Source organism: Watersipora subatra, chromosome 4, assembly GCF_963576615.1.
Source record: "Watersipora subatra chromosome 4, tzWatSuba1.1, whole genome shotgun sequence".
In the NCBI taxonomy this organism is placed as follows: domain Eukaryota; kingdom Metazoa; phylum Bryozoa; class Gymnolaemata; order Cheilostomatida; family Watersiporidae; genus Watersipora; species Watersipora subatra.
In genome coordinates, this window is record NC_088711.1 from 29890886 (window position 1) to 29907814 (window position 16929).

At 35.7% G+C, this 16929-nt stretch overlaps 1 protein-coding gene and 1 pseudogene across 2 annotated transcripts in view; one reads left to right on the forward strand and one right to left on the reverse strand.

The window, feature by feature from the left end:
* Positions 1-15140, reverse strand: part of LOC137393524 (protein O-glucosyltransferase 1-like) — a 46573-nt gene extending 31433 nt beyond the window's left edge. For both annotated transcript variants that reach the window (XM_068080106.1, XM_068080107.1), the window contains exons 1-4: positions 14986-15140; positions 3041-3140; positions 1432-1569; positions 154-289 (exon numbers count right to left, since the gene is read on the reverse strand). In XM_068080106.1, the coding sequence (XP_067936207.1) occupies positions 154-289; positions 1432-1569; positions 3041-3140; positions 14986-15130 (519 nt within the window). In that variant the 5' untranslated portion in view covers positions 15131-15140. The remainder of the gene's footprint in view (positions 1-153; positions 290-1431; positions 1570-3040; positions 3141-14985) is intronic.
* On the forward strand, positions 5126-6158 carry LOC137392971 (uncharacterized; annotated as a pseudogene).
* Positions 15141-16929: the final 1789 nt, after the last annotated feature.

A 16929-nucleotide genomic window follows, 5' to 3' on the forward strand; every position in this document is an offset into this window, starting at 1 on the left:
TTATGCATTGCTGAGTCTACACTTCCAGTCTACACCTCCATGCTGTTTTAAGGCAAAGTAACAACAGAAACCTCATTTTTACTGATTTTTACTTTCATTAATTTGATTTCTACATGTAATTTAAACTGTTATGACTGGTCAATGAAAACTCACCCTACTAAATGAGAAAACAGGAGGCTTAGGAGAGCGCCATCTGGGAGTACATGGATAATCAAAAACATTAATTTTAATTTCCATGTCTGGCAAGTCTTTAGCCAACCTTGTCAGAAAGTACTCCACACCTATGCACCTGCAACAAGCTGTCATCATGTGAGTAGCTATGTGACACTTCCCTGTATAATTATTATAACATATATCTGCTAACAAATGAACGGGTACACAAAATTAACAAACCGATTCCATAGTTAGTTTCTTTCTCACATAGCTCAAAGCCTACCCTAATCAGATAGAATCATCACGCAAAGACGATAAACATTTAAAATAAAATCAACAATAATACAATTAAAATACCATTTTTACATATGAATTTTTCAACATCAACCAAAAATTTCAAAAATATTTGGCTCAATGTTTCCAACATATGACATCCGAAATTTCTTAAAATTTTGAAATTTTACAAATCAAAGTAAAAGCATAAGATAAAAATATATAAACTAGATTGACTTATATAATTAAACGATATCTAGTGTATGTTAGAATAAGTTACACCATGTATTTCTGTTAATGACTTTAGCACTTAACTTGTGTATGGTCTAATCTCCCCTTTCATTCGCATGTCCTTTAGGTCATTATGGTAACAGATAAAAACATTTCTTCACTTATTAGTATTTTATTCATGTTTATTTTACATAAAAGTGAAGTTTTTACATTTGAGCTTTCACTTAGTTTTATACATAGCAATTGTTGCGCGATTAGTTAAAGTATTCATGGTTGGTTCCTGCACTCTGCAACAAAGAATAATATACTATGTATTCTTATAAAAACATTTGCTTCAAAATGCAATGAGTTTGACATGCGAAGTAAAAATTAAAATGAACTAACTTTAGATGTGAATATGTGAATCCTTTATTACCTCAAGTCGATGCTGACTATCACTACTACCTCCTATGTGTTACGGTTAAGAACAGGGACCCGCTCGTTTTTAATCCAGACCATAATATTACTGGCATCCTTGCTTCTTACCAACAGCAAAATGACAGCTTAAACTCACAACCTCAAAACTAGCTGACCACTGTAGCCAGTGTTTGACAGCTGTAAATGCTAAATGTGACATCAGTGCATAAAACTAGCTGACCACTGTAGCCAGTGTTTGACAGCTGTAAATGCTAAATGTGACATCAGTGCATAAAACCAAACACTAACATCAACTATCGGTCAAATGATTAGTGCTAATAAAGTTGGAGACGGAAAGCGAGCCTACAAGTTTAATACCTGGCCTCAAATACACATTTCTTTTCTCTGTAGACCTTGTGATCAATGATTTGGTATGTTGTGGCTCTTTTATCAGCGGCATCAAGCAGCTCCTTTGTGATACCTCCCTTCCACGTTGACAGGTCACTCTCGATTTGCCTATAATAATCAGAGAATCTACATACAAAGCTGTAAACAGTTGCATACCCTAATATTTCCATTGTAAGAGGATGTGATATTAGATCCTATGTTGACATTCATTGAAGGTATACGCGCATGTGCTTCTATGTAATATGAAGTATCTACCGTGACAAACAACGCATATTAGGATGTCAAAAAAAAGAATAAAAAATTGCCAACACCTATGTTAAAATCTGTATTACTTTATACGTACAAGAACTGCACATGGACTGTAATCTGTATTACTTTATACGTACAAGAATTGCACGTGGACTGTAATCTGTATTACTTTATACGTACAAGAATTGCACGTGGACTGTAATCTGTATTACTTTATACGTACAAGAATTGCACGTGGACTGTAATCTGTATTACTTTATACGTACAAGAATTGCACATGGACTGTAATCGAGCAACAAATATCTATCGGTATCTTTATTTAATGTGAAGTTTCTTCAGCAAACTCTTAGTGAAAAAAATTCTAAAATTATCAGGACAGCTTATTGGGCCCTTAATATATTAGCAGACAGTAATATTTGCTCATGTTTATTATGCATTGACTAATTTTATCTTAGGATACATTTTATGACAATACTATGTTAATAATTGCCCAAAGACTTGACCCATTAGCCGAACGAAACTGTCAATAACTAGTGCTGCATATATTCAAGCATGTTTCTTAGCATCTAGCAACTTATGACAAGCTTCCACAAAAGTGGAAGACAGAACACACATTATGTCGAGAAAGAAATACCATTAGAATGAAGTTAGGTGTGAGTCTTAGAAAGTTAGAATGAAGTTTAAAAATGAAGTTAGATCTATTAGATTAGAAAAAGCTATGAATAATGAGAAGAACAAATAATTATATTGTTGCAAAAGACATAAATGTTAAAAAATACTGCTGTCTAGACAAACGAAACAAGAGTAGAAGTTGAGCTCGATTGCTCAATGAACATAAGTTGGATAAAGCTTCAATAATAATCACATCCCACGAATGACTCTAATACCTGCTGTCTCTTCTACCAGGTAAATCTGCTGTCTCTTCTACCAGGTAAATCTGCTGACCCTACCTGAAGTCTCTTCTACCAGGTGAATGTGCTGACCCTACCTGAAGTCTCTTCTACCAGGTGAATGTGCTGACCCTACCTGAAGTCTCTTCTACCAGATGGATGTGCCGACCCTACCTGAAGTCTCTTCTACCAGGTAAATCTGCTGACCCTACCTGAAGTCTCTTCTACCAGGTGAATGTGCTGACCCTACCTGAAGTCTCTTCTACCAGGTGAATGTGCTGACCCTACCTGAAGTCTCTTCTACCAGATGGATGTGCCGACCCTACCTGAAGTCTCTTCTACCAGATGGATGTGCTGAACCTACCTGAAGTCTCTTCTAACAGATGGATGGAATGACCCTACCTGAAGTCTCTTCTGCTAGATAAATATGTTGACCCTACCTGAAGTGGCAAACTGAGCAGCCATCTTCATTCAATTGACAATGCTTGCTCTCATCTACCGCTGCTTTAATCTTACTGTGAATTTCTCTCCATTTCTCATCTGCAAAATACATACAACAGGAGATGTTCAAAAGTAAATAATTCCTAAACCACGACATTAATAAAAACTTATAAGTCAAATCTTGATTTATGATCATCCCAACATACAGATGTTTAGGCAAGCAATATAAAATTTGAATTAAAATGAAATATAATAAAAATATTGTAAGTTAATTTAAACTAAGTTTAGAGCGAAATGAATAACAAATATGTCATCTGCTTTCATCACTCACACTACTATTGAAACTATGTATTGCAGAGACTATGTATTGCAGAGACTATGTATTGCAGAGACTATGTATTGCAGAGACTATGTATTGCAGAGACTATGTATTGCAGACTATGTATTGCAGAGACTATGTATTGCAGAGACTATGTATTTCAGAGACTATGTATTGCAGAGACTATGTATTGCAGAGACTATGTATTGCAGAGACTATGTATTGCAGAGACTACGTATTGCAGAGACTACGTATTGCAGAAACTACGTATTGCAGAGACTACATATTGCAGAGACTACGTATTGCAGAGACTACGTATTGCAGAGACTGTGTATTGCAGAGACTATGTATTGCAGAGACTATGTATTGCAGAGACTATGTATTGCAGAGACTATGTATTGCAGAGACTATGTATTGCAGAGGTGGAACTTCATTCATGCGTTGCCAAGATCAATAAAAGCCTCTTTCTATTCAGTGTTGTACATACTACATGGGTTTTTACATTGGTCTTAATGCTAGGTAAAATAACTTGAAATATATATTGTTGTTTGTTTATCTCAGTAATTAGATAAAAACAAAATTTGATCAATTTTTAAAGACTGTTTGCCTGAAAATATCAGTTTCAGAAATTTTAAGAAAATATTGGAAGGGTTCAACTATGTATGTTGATGATTGGCTATAGGTAATGTGCTGCATCATTAACCCTCTCGCCGGGTAAAAATCACCAAAAACATCTAAAAGTCGTGTCATTTTTGGTGACAATTCAACATAGTTGGTATTTTATGAACACACACGGTTTGAGCTAATATTTACTAAATGGTTTTGGATGTGATGCTTTCTATTAAAGTAAGTGTTGTGTTACTAACCCTTTTGCAGGCATAGCGACATTATTGTTATCTTACGATACTGATGCTAATGGGCAGAGCGACTATTGTCGTCACACGAACTTTTTTATTAATTTATTTCTGGCTAACTTATGGCCTTTTTTTGTTTAATTTTTTTACCAATAATAAACTACAATAAATTTGTCTCTGTTAACAACAAAAAATGAGCCGTTTTGAGAAGAAAAAAACAATCGTTTTTGCAATACTGATTGAACAAAAATCCGAAATAAAAACACCTTTAAATAACATTGGGAATTTGGTTTGTAGCTTGTTTCTGCTTTTATTTCGGCTTTCTGAATGTTTTCCCACAATGTAAGAACTTTCTTTTACTGTCATGGCGTCTTCCAAAGGCTATTATAGGCAAAGGCAAAGCTATAGAGACACAAGAATAAGCACATGGTGTCAAGACTGCGGTGTAGGCCTCTGCAAGGCCAAATGCTTCCAAAAGTACCACAGCTAGATATACAGTTATATGAAGAGTTGACTTGCAACATGTTTATTTGTTTTTACTTGGATCATAAAAACATAATACACGTATACAATATCATAAATAAGAGTGTATTAAGGAATTTTTAAATTGATTTGTGAAAAATTAATTTGCCGGAGGGGTCTCAAATAGCCCAAAAAACTCATCTGCGAAAAGGTTAAGAGTTGTCTACACAGATGTTTATGTGGCTGTTAACCACACCCACTGTTTTGGAAGTTTCTAGTGACTCATGTTCATTAGTGTGTGACTTATGAAAGATTTATTAAAAGTGGAACATTCAGACAAGCTGTGTTATTTATCTAACTGTAATAATTTAACATGGTAGTAGTGGTAAATGTGTAGATAGCAAGATTATATTTGGAACTTTCAGTATAACAGTGACATATTAATCATTATGGAGCGAATTTTGCTTCCTCGGAAGCTGGATTTAAGGTGTGAGGATATGTTTGGTAAATGGCGTCGTTGGCAGAGGGATTTCAAGAATTACCTCTTGGCAATTGACTTGACTGGAACTACCAAGGCAGCTGAGAAGAGGTAACTGGTCTTATTCAGGCATGCAGAGGGTGAAGATGTAAGGAAAGTCTTCTCGGCAGTATTCGCAAATGGATTGGAGTATTGCCATTTCCACCAATCACAACTTAGTGAAGATGGCAATACTGAAGAGCTAGAGGAGGGAGCTGCTGGGAGGAAGTTGGATGATGTTATCAAAGGATTCCATGAATATTGCAATCCTAGGTCAGGTGTTGTAGTGAGTAAATTAAAGTTTTACAATAGCAGTCAAGATGGTGACACTGTATATGTATTTTTGATGAAACTGAGACAGTTGGCTGAGGGTTATCAATATGGTGATCAGAGAGATTCCTTGAATTGAGACAAACTGCTTCTTGCCTTGGATGACACAGAAGAGAAAGAAAAGCTAATGAGAGAATCAGATGAAATGTTGTCCCTCGACTATGTAATCGAGTCATTGAGAATTGCGAAAAGGTCAAAGAAACTGAAACATCAAAAAGCTGAGGAAAAATCTAAAGATGAAATGTTGTCCCTCGAATATGTAATCAAGTCATTGAGAATTGCGAAAAGGTCAAAGAAACTGAAACATCAAAAAGCTGAGGAAAAATCTAAAGATGCCAATGCAGTATCTCAGTTTTTGAAGCGAGAAACCTGTCAAGTCAGCAAAACAAGGATTTCCCAAGCAGAAATGTGAGAATTGTGGTAAGAATCTCAATAAGGGTCAGAGATGTCCTGCATATGGTACGCAGTGTAAACGTTGCCAGAAGTTTAATCACTGGGCAGTTATGTGCAGACAAGATACTCATATAAATCAAACAGAAGATCATGATGCTACAGAAAAGGTTTATCTGGGTGAAATAAATACTATAAATGCTACTAACTCGTCTATGACTGACTCCTGGTATGCAGATTTATGAGTACACACAAACGCCGTTAAAGGCCGGCTAGTCAGATTTAAACTGGATACAAGAGCTGTTTTGAGTGTATGTGGACTAAATCAGTTAACTGGTGATGTGTTACCTTCTGACAAGAAGTTATATGAACCTGGATACACACCACTAAACTGTATTGGGAGAATAAAGTGTAAGACTACAGCCAAGAGTGAGGTCACTGAGGAATATATCTACCTCGTTCCAAACCAAAAAAGCCATTACTTAGTAGAAGAGCTTGTGATAGAGTTGAAGCTAATCAAGGTTGATGAAGATCAATGCCACATTTGGAGTGTCAATATCAATGGTAAATTGTTTTTAGGACTTGAAAAAGTTGGCAGAGAATATTCTATCAAATAGAAAGAGAAAGCAGTGCCTTATACTATATATGTTCCCAGACTGAAATCATTTCCATTGAGAAGCAAAGCAGATAGAGCGCTTGATAAGATGGTAGCAGATAGTCATCAAGAATGTTGGGCCTAATGAACCTACGTACATCATGGTGTGCTCCAATGGTGGTGATTCCAAAGGTTGATGATGAGAAAGTAAGAATTGTATCTGACCTCAGAGCTTGACAAGTTTATCCAATTTATAGATATTTCCGACTTCCACAAGGCCTATGCAGTAGCCCAAAAATGTTCTCTGCTGAGATGAACATAATCTTTGAAGATTGTGAAGGTGTTGTCATATACATGGATGATTTGCTTGTATTTGGGAAAGATACAGCAACACGATGAACGACTACAGGCGGCTACGTCTGTAGTCATTCATCGTGCGCGAATGACTACGACTTAACCACCCAGTATGAATTTTGTCATGTTACAAGCAGTCCAGAATATCATAGAGGAAATGGAGCTGCGGAAAGAGGAGTGCAAACCATCAAGAAAATGCTGGCCTTAAAAAGAGGACATATGTCTGGCACTGTTGGCTTACCGTTCTTCACCATAGTTTGGCCTGTACTACCCTGCAGAGCTGTTGATAAGAAGAAATTCAGAACCACCGTGGTAACTCATCCAGATGATCTGCTGCCCAAACAACCAAATCATGCCCGATTCATTGCATCAAATGAACAATATTAAGTCAAGGATGAAGCAGAACCATGATAGTAACTGTAAAGTAATACCTCTACCACCTGTTCACTCTGGAGATTATGTGTGGGTTAGAGATAAACAGAGAGATGAAAAGGTGATCACTGCATCTGATGATATTACAAGGAAAGTTATAGCTGAGACAGAAGCTGGTAGATTGCTCAGAAACAGATCAGATGCTGTCAGTATAGAACCAAATGCACCTCTACGCAGATCCCAGAGAATCAATAGTCTCCAATAAAGTTTGAGGCATCTGGTCATCAATAGCAAAACCAATTATTGATGGTATTCAATTTGTTTGTATTCCCTGGCAAACAAACAGTTCTTACATATTTCTCATTCAGTTTTATTATATTTTATTTTTTGTTGTAAGTACAATCATTAAATTTTTGCTTAGAGCTTGAAAGAGGATGTTGTATTATTAAGAGTTGTCTACCCCCATATTTATGTGGCTGTTAACCACACCCACTATTCTGGAACTTTCTAGTGACTCATGTTCATTTGTGTGTGACTTAAGGTGTAAACACACTAGGCGATTTTATCGCGAGCGTCATGAGGAGGGCGGCGATATCGCTAGCGTGTGCATAAACACACTTGAGCGATTCACCAGCGATGAGTAAATAGAGCGTGCTCGCAAATAGCCAATAGAATTCTGTATAACCAGTTACTCCGGAGTTCTTAATAATTACAAGTAAATATGGCGCTTACAAAACAACGTCGTCAACGACTTTTGATTCTACTAGGACTATCTCACATTCATAAATTGCGAATTACCAAAAGAAACAAGAACAAACATTTTTGGATTCAAATGCCTAATCTTAATAGAGCGTTGCAAGGTGGTTATAACGGTGTTTTCAAAGTTTACCAACGCAACAACTCCCACGAGCACCTTTACCGAGAAGCTGTCCGTGTCACACCCCAATGCTTCAATCACATATTAGAATTTATTAAAGAAGACATTGTTAAATCGGACACCCAGTTGAGAAAAGCTATATCAGCAGAACTGCGACTCACACTCACTCTACTCTACTTAGCCACCGGGGACAGCATCAAATTGATAGCCATGTTTTTTAGAATAGGGCTGTCCATAGCGAGAGAAATAATTTATACCACTTGTGATGCTATTTGGGATCGTTTGCGTCATACTTATCTAGTAACTCCATCTACCGAGGATGCCTGGCTCGACATCGCCAAAGGGTAAGATATTATAAATAATTGTTCATTTTTTCTCAGTTAAATAAAAAACGTTGTTTAGTAAAGTGCTATTTTGTACCTGCTAAAATATCATGTATGAGAAAACACTGATTTTTATCTTAAATACTTTAGTTGTTCACATCAATTTATGCATCATGTAACATAATGTCTCAACAATTGATTCTATTTGTATTACAGATATGAGCAAACATGGAGTTTTCCCAATTTCTTGGGAAGTGTAGACGGGAAGCATTGTCAAATCCAGGCACCACGCAACAGTGGCTCAATGTATTTTAACTACAAGAAGACCTTTAGGTAACAAAATGTTTGTAAAGCATTTCTAGCATGGTTTTTTCTTATTTCGCCTCCCCTTCACCTTCTCACCACACATTTCTTTTTTAGAGTAGCAATTTTTTTATTAGTGATGAGCCAACCTGTGAAATATGTTACAAAATATAACCATGTTGCCACTTGAAACCAAGTGTTGGGTCTTGGCAATCTGCTTGTAAACTAGCACATTACTTGTCATGTGGCAAATATCTTTTTAATTATTTTAGTGTTGTACTTATGGCAATGTGCGATGCCAAGTACGGATTTACATATGTTGATGTTGGCACTCCCAGACGATTTTCTGATGGGGGAACCTTCGGCCAGTCTTCATTAAACACTGCAATGGAGTCTGGCCAGCTCAATATACCATCCCCAACAAACTTGCCAGATAATTAAAATTTTTGTCAAATCACAAATTTCTTGCCTTTAAATATTTCCACAAAGTGCTGAAATATCACTTCATATTCATCGGCATTCGATGGCATCCTGAATTTCCCAGAGTGACATGTACAATAGGAGTCATTTGATGAGTTTGTATTTATTTCATTAACTTTTCAGCCATTACTATTTGTGATGGTAGGAGATGAGGCGTTCCCTCTTAAGCCATGGTTAATGCAGCCATTCCCAGGGAGAGTGGTAGACAGCCATGGCAAGAAGATTTACAACTATCGGCTAAGCAGGGCACGGAGGACCATTGAAAATGCTTTTGGCATAATGACCTCTAGGTTAGTGTTCTCAATACACAAATCTGCAATCTACTTGACTGCTTGAAACACCATGTGCAAAAAATATTATTATATTAGGTACTATGTGACATTTTCCTTATGCGCTGTTTACAATTTGCTTCACTTGAAATTTTTTAGATGGTGATGTTTGAGGGACAATACTCTAGTCATGTCACCAGATAATGCGAAGAGAGTTATCCTAGCAACTTGTGTTCTCCACAATGTTATGAGAGAACAGAATATAAACCCATACAGCCCACCAGGGTTTGCCGACTCCATAGCACCTGGAGGAGAAATCGTGGAAGGTATCTGGCGACGCGAGACACCTGCTCATAGCCGCAGACAAACAAACCGCAGCTACAGTCAAGATGCCGCCGACATCAGAAATCATTTTAAATCATACTTCACTGGACTTGGGGCCGTGGAATGGTAAGATGTCCATGTACGCAGAACGCAATGAGCTCTGTTGTTGTCTATTGTATACAATTTTAATGTCACAACAATTTTAAAAGCAAATACACTACTATATTATTAAGCAAAATATTATATTATTAAGCAAACTATATTTGTTATTATAATATCAAGCAATATATATTTATTATTATATTACCAAACAAAATATATTTATTATTATATTACCAAACAATATATATTTACTAAGTTTGTATTAAAAATGAAATCATAATATAAAGCTATCCGTTCAACTCCTCAGTGTGGGCAGCATGTGCACTTCTGGTAAACTTAGCCCTGAATATTACGTCCCTTATCTCTCTTATAACTAGCTCCTGTTCTAGTTCTCCTTTAATGGAGCGAATGTCTCTGGCCACTTCTGCCCCAAAACTGTCAAGTCTATCTTCTTGATTCATTGAATCAAAACGTTTAAGCAATTCCTGGCCGAAGTCAACTTCGGCACACTTCCTCTTCTTACTCTTGGATAAAGAGGGAGCTTGGGATGTTTGGAAGGCTGATGCAAGTGAGGAGATGCTTGTAGATGGGCATTCTTCCTCATCGATGCTCACAGCAGCCTTTTCCTCTAATCTACTGATGGTGGTCGTAGTGCTAAAACGACAAAGCTTATTTTATCAATTTTTTTGGTGTTAATTTATGCATGTGTATCTATTTGCAAGCACATAATAATTTATTGCAATTACTGAGCATGCATGTGAGGCTGACAACAGCTGCTGTAGATCAAAATTTCCTTCACTCATTTTAGGTAATGGTTCAGATATCCAACTAGTTCATTTATATTGGCAATCAGATTATAAGTCTATGATTCAAGTCTATACTAACTGCAAACGTGTGTCCATTAACTAACCTTGGTCGATCAACATGGTCTTTAAGCCATTTCAGAAATGGAAACCATTTCCATTTCGGATCTGGGCAAGCAGCAGCGCCAGACCGCTGTGCTCTATTCTTTTCAAGTATGCATTTTCTAAACTGATCTCGCAGCGACTTCCATTGTTGCTTGGCTTTTGTTACTAAAACAAATAAATATTAGTTACATCCCGTTAAGAAAGCTACTTTAAACTATTTGATTAAATTCATCCCACATATGTCATGTAGCCGATGTACTTAGTATAGTTAAGTACAATGGAGCCGTTTACATAATAAAAAATAATTACTTACCATTCTTAATATGACCAACTTTCAGCACAATTGCCTCCCAAATATTATTTTTCATGTGTGAATCTTTGTAGCTTTTGTGTTTTGTATCATATAATACAGGGTTTTCTCTTATTAACCCGATAAAAAGTTCAATGTTCATTTTACGCGTGTTCAGACAGTCGTACCTCGGACAGCCGTTAACAAAGGAAGAAATATGGTACGCGAAAATCGAAGCATCATGGGGGAATGAAAACAACCAATCAAAATGCACCTTACGGGCGATAAAGTTGTGTAGAGAAAGTCTAGCGTTATCGCTCTGTATGAGAGCGCTGAATGAATTCTAGCGCAGATTAGCGCTACGCAGCGCGATATCGCTCTAAATATCGCCTAGTGTGTTTATACCTTTATGAAAGACTTATTAAAAGTGGAACATTCAGATAAGCTGTGTTATCTATGTAACTGTAATAAGCTAACAAGAAGTTACTTTGTTTGGAGCTTTTTACAAACCCTTGTTTGGACACAGTCCTTCATCGCTCTATTGTAGCACTTTCCCATAATTGCAGTTTGGACTGTGGTTGCAAAACTTCAACCTTTGCACATTGATACTCGTACTATTTGTTAGATTCTGCTATTATAATCTTCCACAAATTACTTCCACCTTGCTCAGTAAGAAGTAATAAAACTGTCCTCACGGTGAAGTACCAGCAGGTGGTGTAAAGTTGGGCCCTGAGGGAGCAAAAAATGTAGAGCGATGAAGGCTTGTCACCACCTTAATCAGTAACATGCTTCCAACCATTGAAAGCCTGTGTGATTATATATGCTCCATTTTCTGAACCCACAGTAGTAGCAACTGGTGTATTAGAGCTAGGATCCTGAGTGTTGCTTGTATTGGAGTTGCTATTATGAGGCGCTTTTCTAGAATTCACAACAACAGCACAAGTGAATATAGCATTATCATCGTTCGAGCTACCATAATCATGGCTTTTCTCTATATAATCGAAGTTTTTGAAGTTGAAATCGCTACTATCATGTGAATTATTATTGTATTGATGAGTCAAACTATCACTGACCATGGCAGGATCAAACTAAAGTTTTGTTCCTTCGTTTCAAAAGCTGAATCACTTACTGACTAGTTTTTCCATGTTACATTTTTGCAATGGAATCGCAATTTTGATTTGTTTGAATTGTAGCAAAAAGAAATGCCCTACAGATGATAGTTTCATATCGTAATTTATAGATAAAGATATCAATGAGATTATTTTATGTGAAAGGTACTTCTACTATTAAAGAATAGAGAAAGCATAATATTATTATGATTTATTAGTTATCTTGAGGTGTTGACTGATGTTCTGAAAAAAGAATCAAGGAGATTGACCCCCTAGAAGCTGAGATATAGACAGCCAAACACAGGTCTACCTAATAAAGAATCAGAGGAAAACCCTTCGAAAATCCCGAAAACTATGACGTATAAAATCGACTTAATGGTCATGTGCCGGAGTTGCGCACCCTTACCGCCGTTACTTATAATGATTGTTTTGGCTACGAGATGTGAAACGCTTCTCGCGATAGTAAATAATTTACATACTAGCTCTGGTATCTCAGGAAAATCATCCAAACATTGTGTGGTAAAGGCATTTGCCCACAACCCCTCGTCATGATTTTTTAAAGCAGAAGAGCAGATTTTGACTATTGTGCTTCAAATTTTAACTCGATCTCCACGGATATGCTCCGAAGATCATCTGTTCAACGAACGGCGCGTGTATAGTCTATATGCGATATCAGCGATTGCAGTTTTTTAGAATACGAAATAGGAATGGGACTTTTTGTTCCTTCATCATTTTTCTACTGTGTATCTACTGCAGCATTCAGTTGATTTTCATGATTATCGTCACTATTAACAGACTGGAAGTTCACTACAGCCATAATCTTAAAAAGACTAACTTGACCGTGCTGCTCTTGCTATAAGAAAAGAAAACGATAACTTTTGCTTTGATTTTTCTATTGATATATTATCTTATCTATGATTATTTTTTATGATTTATATAATATTCATAATGCATATTATACAAAATAATAATATAACTGCGTATAGAATAAATGATGTAACTAATAAAATTTGTAGAAAATTCCAAATGATAACCGAGATTGATTTAATTGATTCTATTTATTAGCTATAGTTAAAAAATCTGAACAACGCTAAAGATGAGTCTGAATAGGGAAGCTAAGTAGGAGAACAACAAAACTGAGCTGAACTAGCAAGATAGCGAAATGTTGCGAAATAATAGATGCGTGTAATTATTTTATGCTAAAACTAATCTACACGTCAGAGGGACTGGTTCGGAATTCTAGGAGCGATGATTGTTAGGCCCAATTTGATTGTTCTATACTTCCAGGGATTAAACCAATTAAAACGCCGTGATTGTTATAGGAGAGCGCATTAGTTGGCTTAATTGACCAATGACACACAAGTCGATTTCATACGTCATATATTGATGATTACCAAAACACTTTTGTTTTTTGGTAGACCTGTGTTTGGCTGGCTATATCTCAGCTTCTGGTTGGTCAATCTCCTTGATTCTTTTTTTAGAACATCAGTCAACACCTCAAGATGAATAATAAAGCATAATAATATTATGCTTTCTCTATTCTTTAAGGATTGAGATCCTTCATGGCTTGATATACCAAACTTAATGAGTCTCTAATTATAATTCAAATCTAACTTGCATATGCGCAACATGAATATGATATTTGAGCGTTAAAAGTTTGTAACTTTACACACCCAACTGGTCATACTTGTCTGAGAGTACCACTTTTACTAATGGGCATTATATATCTTCAACAAGTTATTTCCATCATTGACAGAGCAATAGTCAAGTGAAGTACATGCTAAGAATTGTGAAATCGATCGACAACTGAATTGAGTGTTATAAAATAAGTCCAACTAACTAAAATAGCCTACACGTACTATAATTGGTGACAGATCCAAGTTACCACAACAGATTCTAAAATGCTGAAACCTCAAGAATATTTTAGTATCAGATTAAGGCTTATGACATCGTATACTTATAGTATACAGTTCAAACTAAAACAGTTGGTGCATAACTGACCAAAAGGCATATATACTTAGTTCGACCAAGCAGCCAAACATGCTCTATGGCCTTTTACCAGAGTCAAATGCTCACAATTTATATAACTTGGTGAAGCTTTAAAATGAACGATCTTTTTAATTTTCATTTGCCTACAAAAAGTTAATGTCAAAATTAAAACGCTTCAAGTTGATTTTAAAGAAGATGAACAAAAATATTTAATTATAAAAACCAATAATTCTGCCAGTCTTAGTATGGTATATACCCCATAAATCTGTCTCCACTCTCTAATAAGATCATTTAAAGGTCTTTTGTTGTGAGATTGTATAGTTCTATTTTACTGATTTTTAGGCATATGTTACGTTGATGGCTTTTCTCAGTAGTTGAAACATATAAAATATTTAAGGCTCAGCATTTCTGTTCTTCCTTGAATTATGACACTTATGGTTAGACAATGTTCTCGATTCAAAAGTAAATTAATTGCGCTTCACTTTACGTTAATTACAATAGTTGTCTTACTTTGCATTAAAAAAACGAAAGATTGCTATACATGTTCCTAATCAATCTGCGATTAATTGGGAGTTGTTCATGCAAGGCGATGTATTGGACAGTGATAACGCTTTAGTTGCTACTGGCCATTATAAGCTCAATTATCAATACATTTATGTTGTATTTGGTTTTTCTTCTAAAATATTTCAAATAAAAATTCACTCATATTAGTTTCGTGTTTTGAGCGTGTCGCGACAATTAGACATAATTGGATAGGCAGCACTAACGTGAATCATACCAAGCGTGATCTCAAATCGTGTATCGCATTGCTCTTCATCACATGCATAAGAATCAGAGTTTTTGCTGCAATAGACTTTCAAGTACGTGAAAATTATAAATATGCAAGATAAATAAACCCGAGAACGAAAACGCTCGTACGTCATTTTACTTGGAAGTGTATGGTAAATAGCTAGTGCCTATCAGAAAAGTCGTGCGCCTTAGGCATGCGCTGTATCCTACCGTATATACCATTGAACTCAAAACCCCATTTCAATGAAAAAAGTCTCATTTCCGCTCTAACTCGCTACAATCCGCGAACATTTACCATTCTCATCCCCAGGCTTCGAGTATTCGGTTGAGAAAATAATAAACATAGATATATATACCTATGATAATATCAGAGCTGCTTTCAAATGACTTTTTTATGACTCAAATCAAATCATATCCGGCAAACTACAAATCAAATCATCTACCGTTGTCAGCAGATTCGAAGCAAAGCAAATCAAATCAGCTCAATAACGAATTCAAATCCTGAATCATTTGAGAATGATTTGAAATACTCTTTCAAATTGTTTGCTCAGTTATTGCATAGTATGATCAATCTACAGTGTAGCTGTAGCGGCATAGCCTGTACTCCTCCTATCCATAGGACCTGAACCAGGGGGAAAGGGTAAGGGGTTTGCCCCCGTGCCCGTTTTGGGTTCTATGGATAGGAATAGTATAGCTGTATCTCTGTACCACTATGTGTTATGTATGCTAAAATCATCAATAGATAAGGTTTTTTCTTTGTTCTACGAGGTATATTAAAAAATCATGGCAAAGCACATCATACCATTGGCTGGATACATCAATGAATGAGTGGAGGGTTATGTACAGTTTATGGTCATGGCTGTGACTGCTTTTATTGAAGCTTTTAAGCAAGAATGTACAAATGTAAAAAAAACAACTTTAGATACTTGTTTAAAGTTACAAAATATAAGATACAAATATAAGATAAAACCTGAAAATATTGGCAAGTGAAACACAGTTACTGAGGCTTGAACTTGAAGGAAATGAAACTAAGCATTGAGCCTATAATCAACTGTTACATTATATTGACACATTTACTTAAATACACTTGTTGCATTTTAGAAAAACTAGCTTGCGCAAGTTTTCAGATGTCAAGGAGCTCCTGTGTGGCCTCATGATGAAGCCAATTTCACTAAAAACCCGTTCTATGGGAGCTGATGAAGCTGGTACTGAAAGGACCTTCAGCGCCAGCTTGCTAAGCCTCAGTAACTGTCTCACCTTGCCAATAGCTTAGAGTGTTACAAGAAGATCTGCTTTTTGCCGTATACTTTTCAATCTCCTGATGTACTGAATCTAGGTTACTGGTACTAGCTAAAGGTGCTCTATTCAAAAATCAGCGAACATATCTTCATTAACACATGTTTGTATTTGCTGAGTGCATGTGACTTCCTCTTTCTGTACATCGTCCTTTTTAATCGAAATCCCGTTTTAAGTATTATACTTCACTTAGTAAGTAAGTGACTGTGTATAAAATATTATTAATTATATTATTATACATATAATATAATTAATTATATAATAATAATGTATAGATAAATGGTAATGTTAAAACTATGTATGATATATAAATATTACATTTATTATACTTACTTGGATAGAATGTTATTGTTATGCTATTCTTTTATAATTTAAAATAATAAATTAAATCAAAATGTTATTTAATATTATTCTAATAAATTTGATATAACAAATAAAATTTTAATTTATTCTATTAATTAAATCCTACCCAATTATAATATAATGCATATTTATATTCATGAACATTGTCATTACTGTGAATATTGAATGTGTCGGCAGCATAGAATAGTATTGTATAGAATATTATATATTATAATACTATATTCATTCATTCATGCCGCAGGCACAGCACAAGTAATTTTTATTTTGGCTAGTG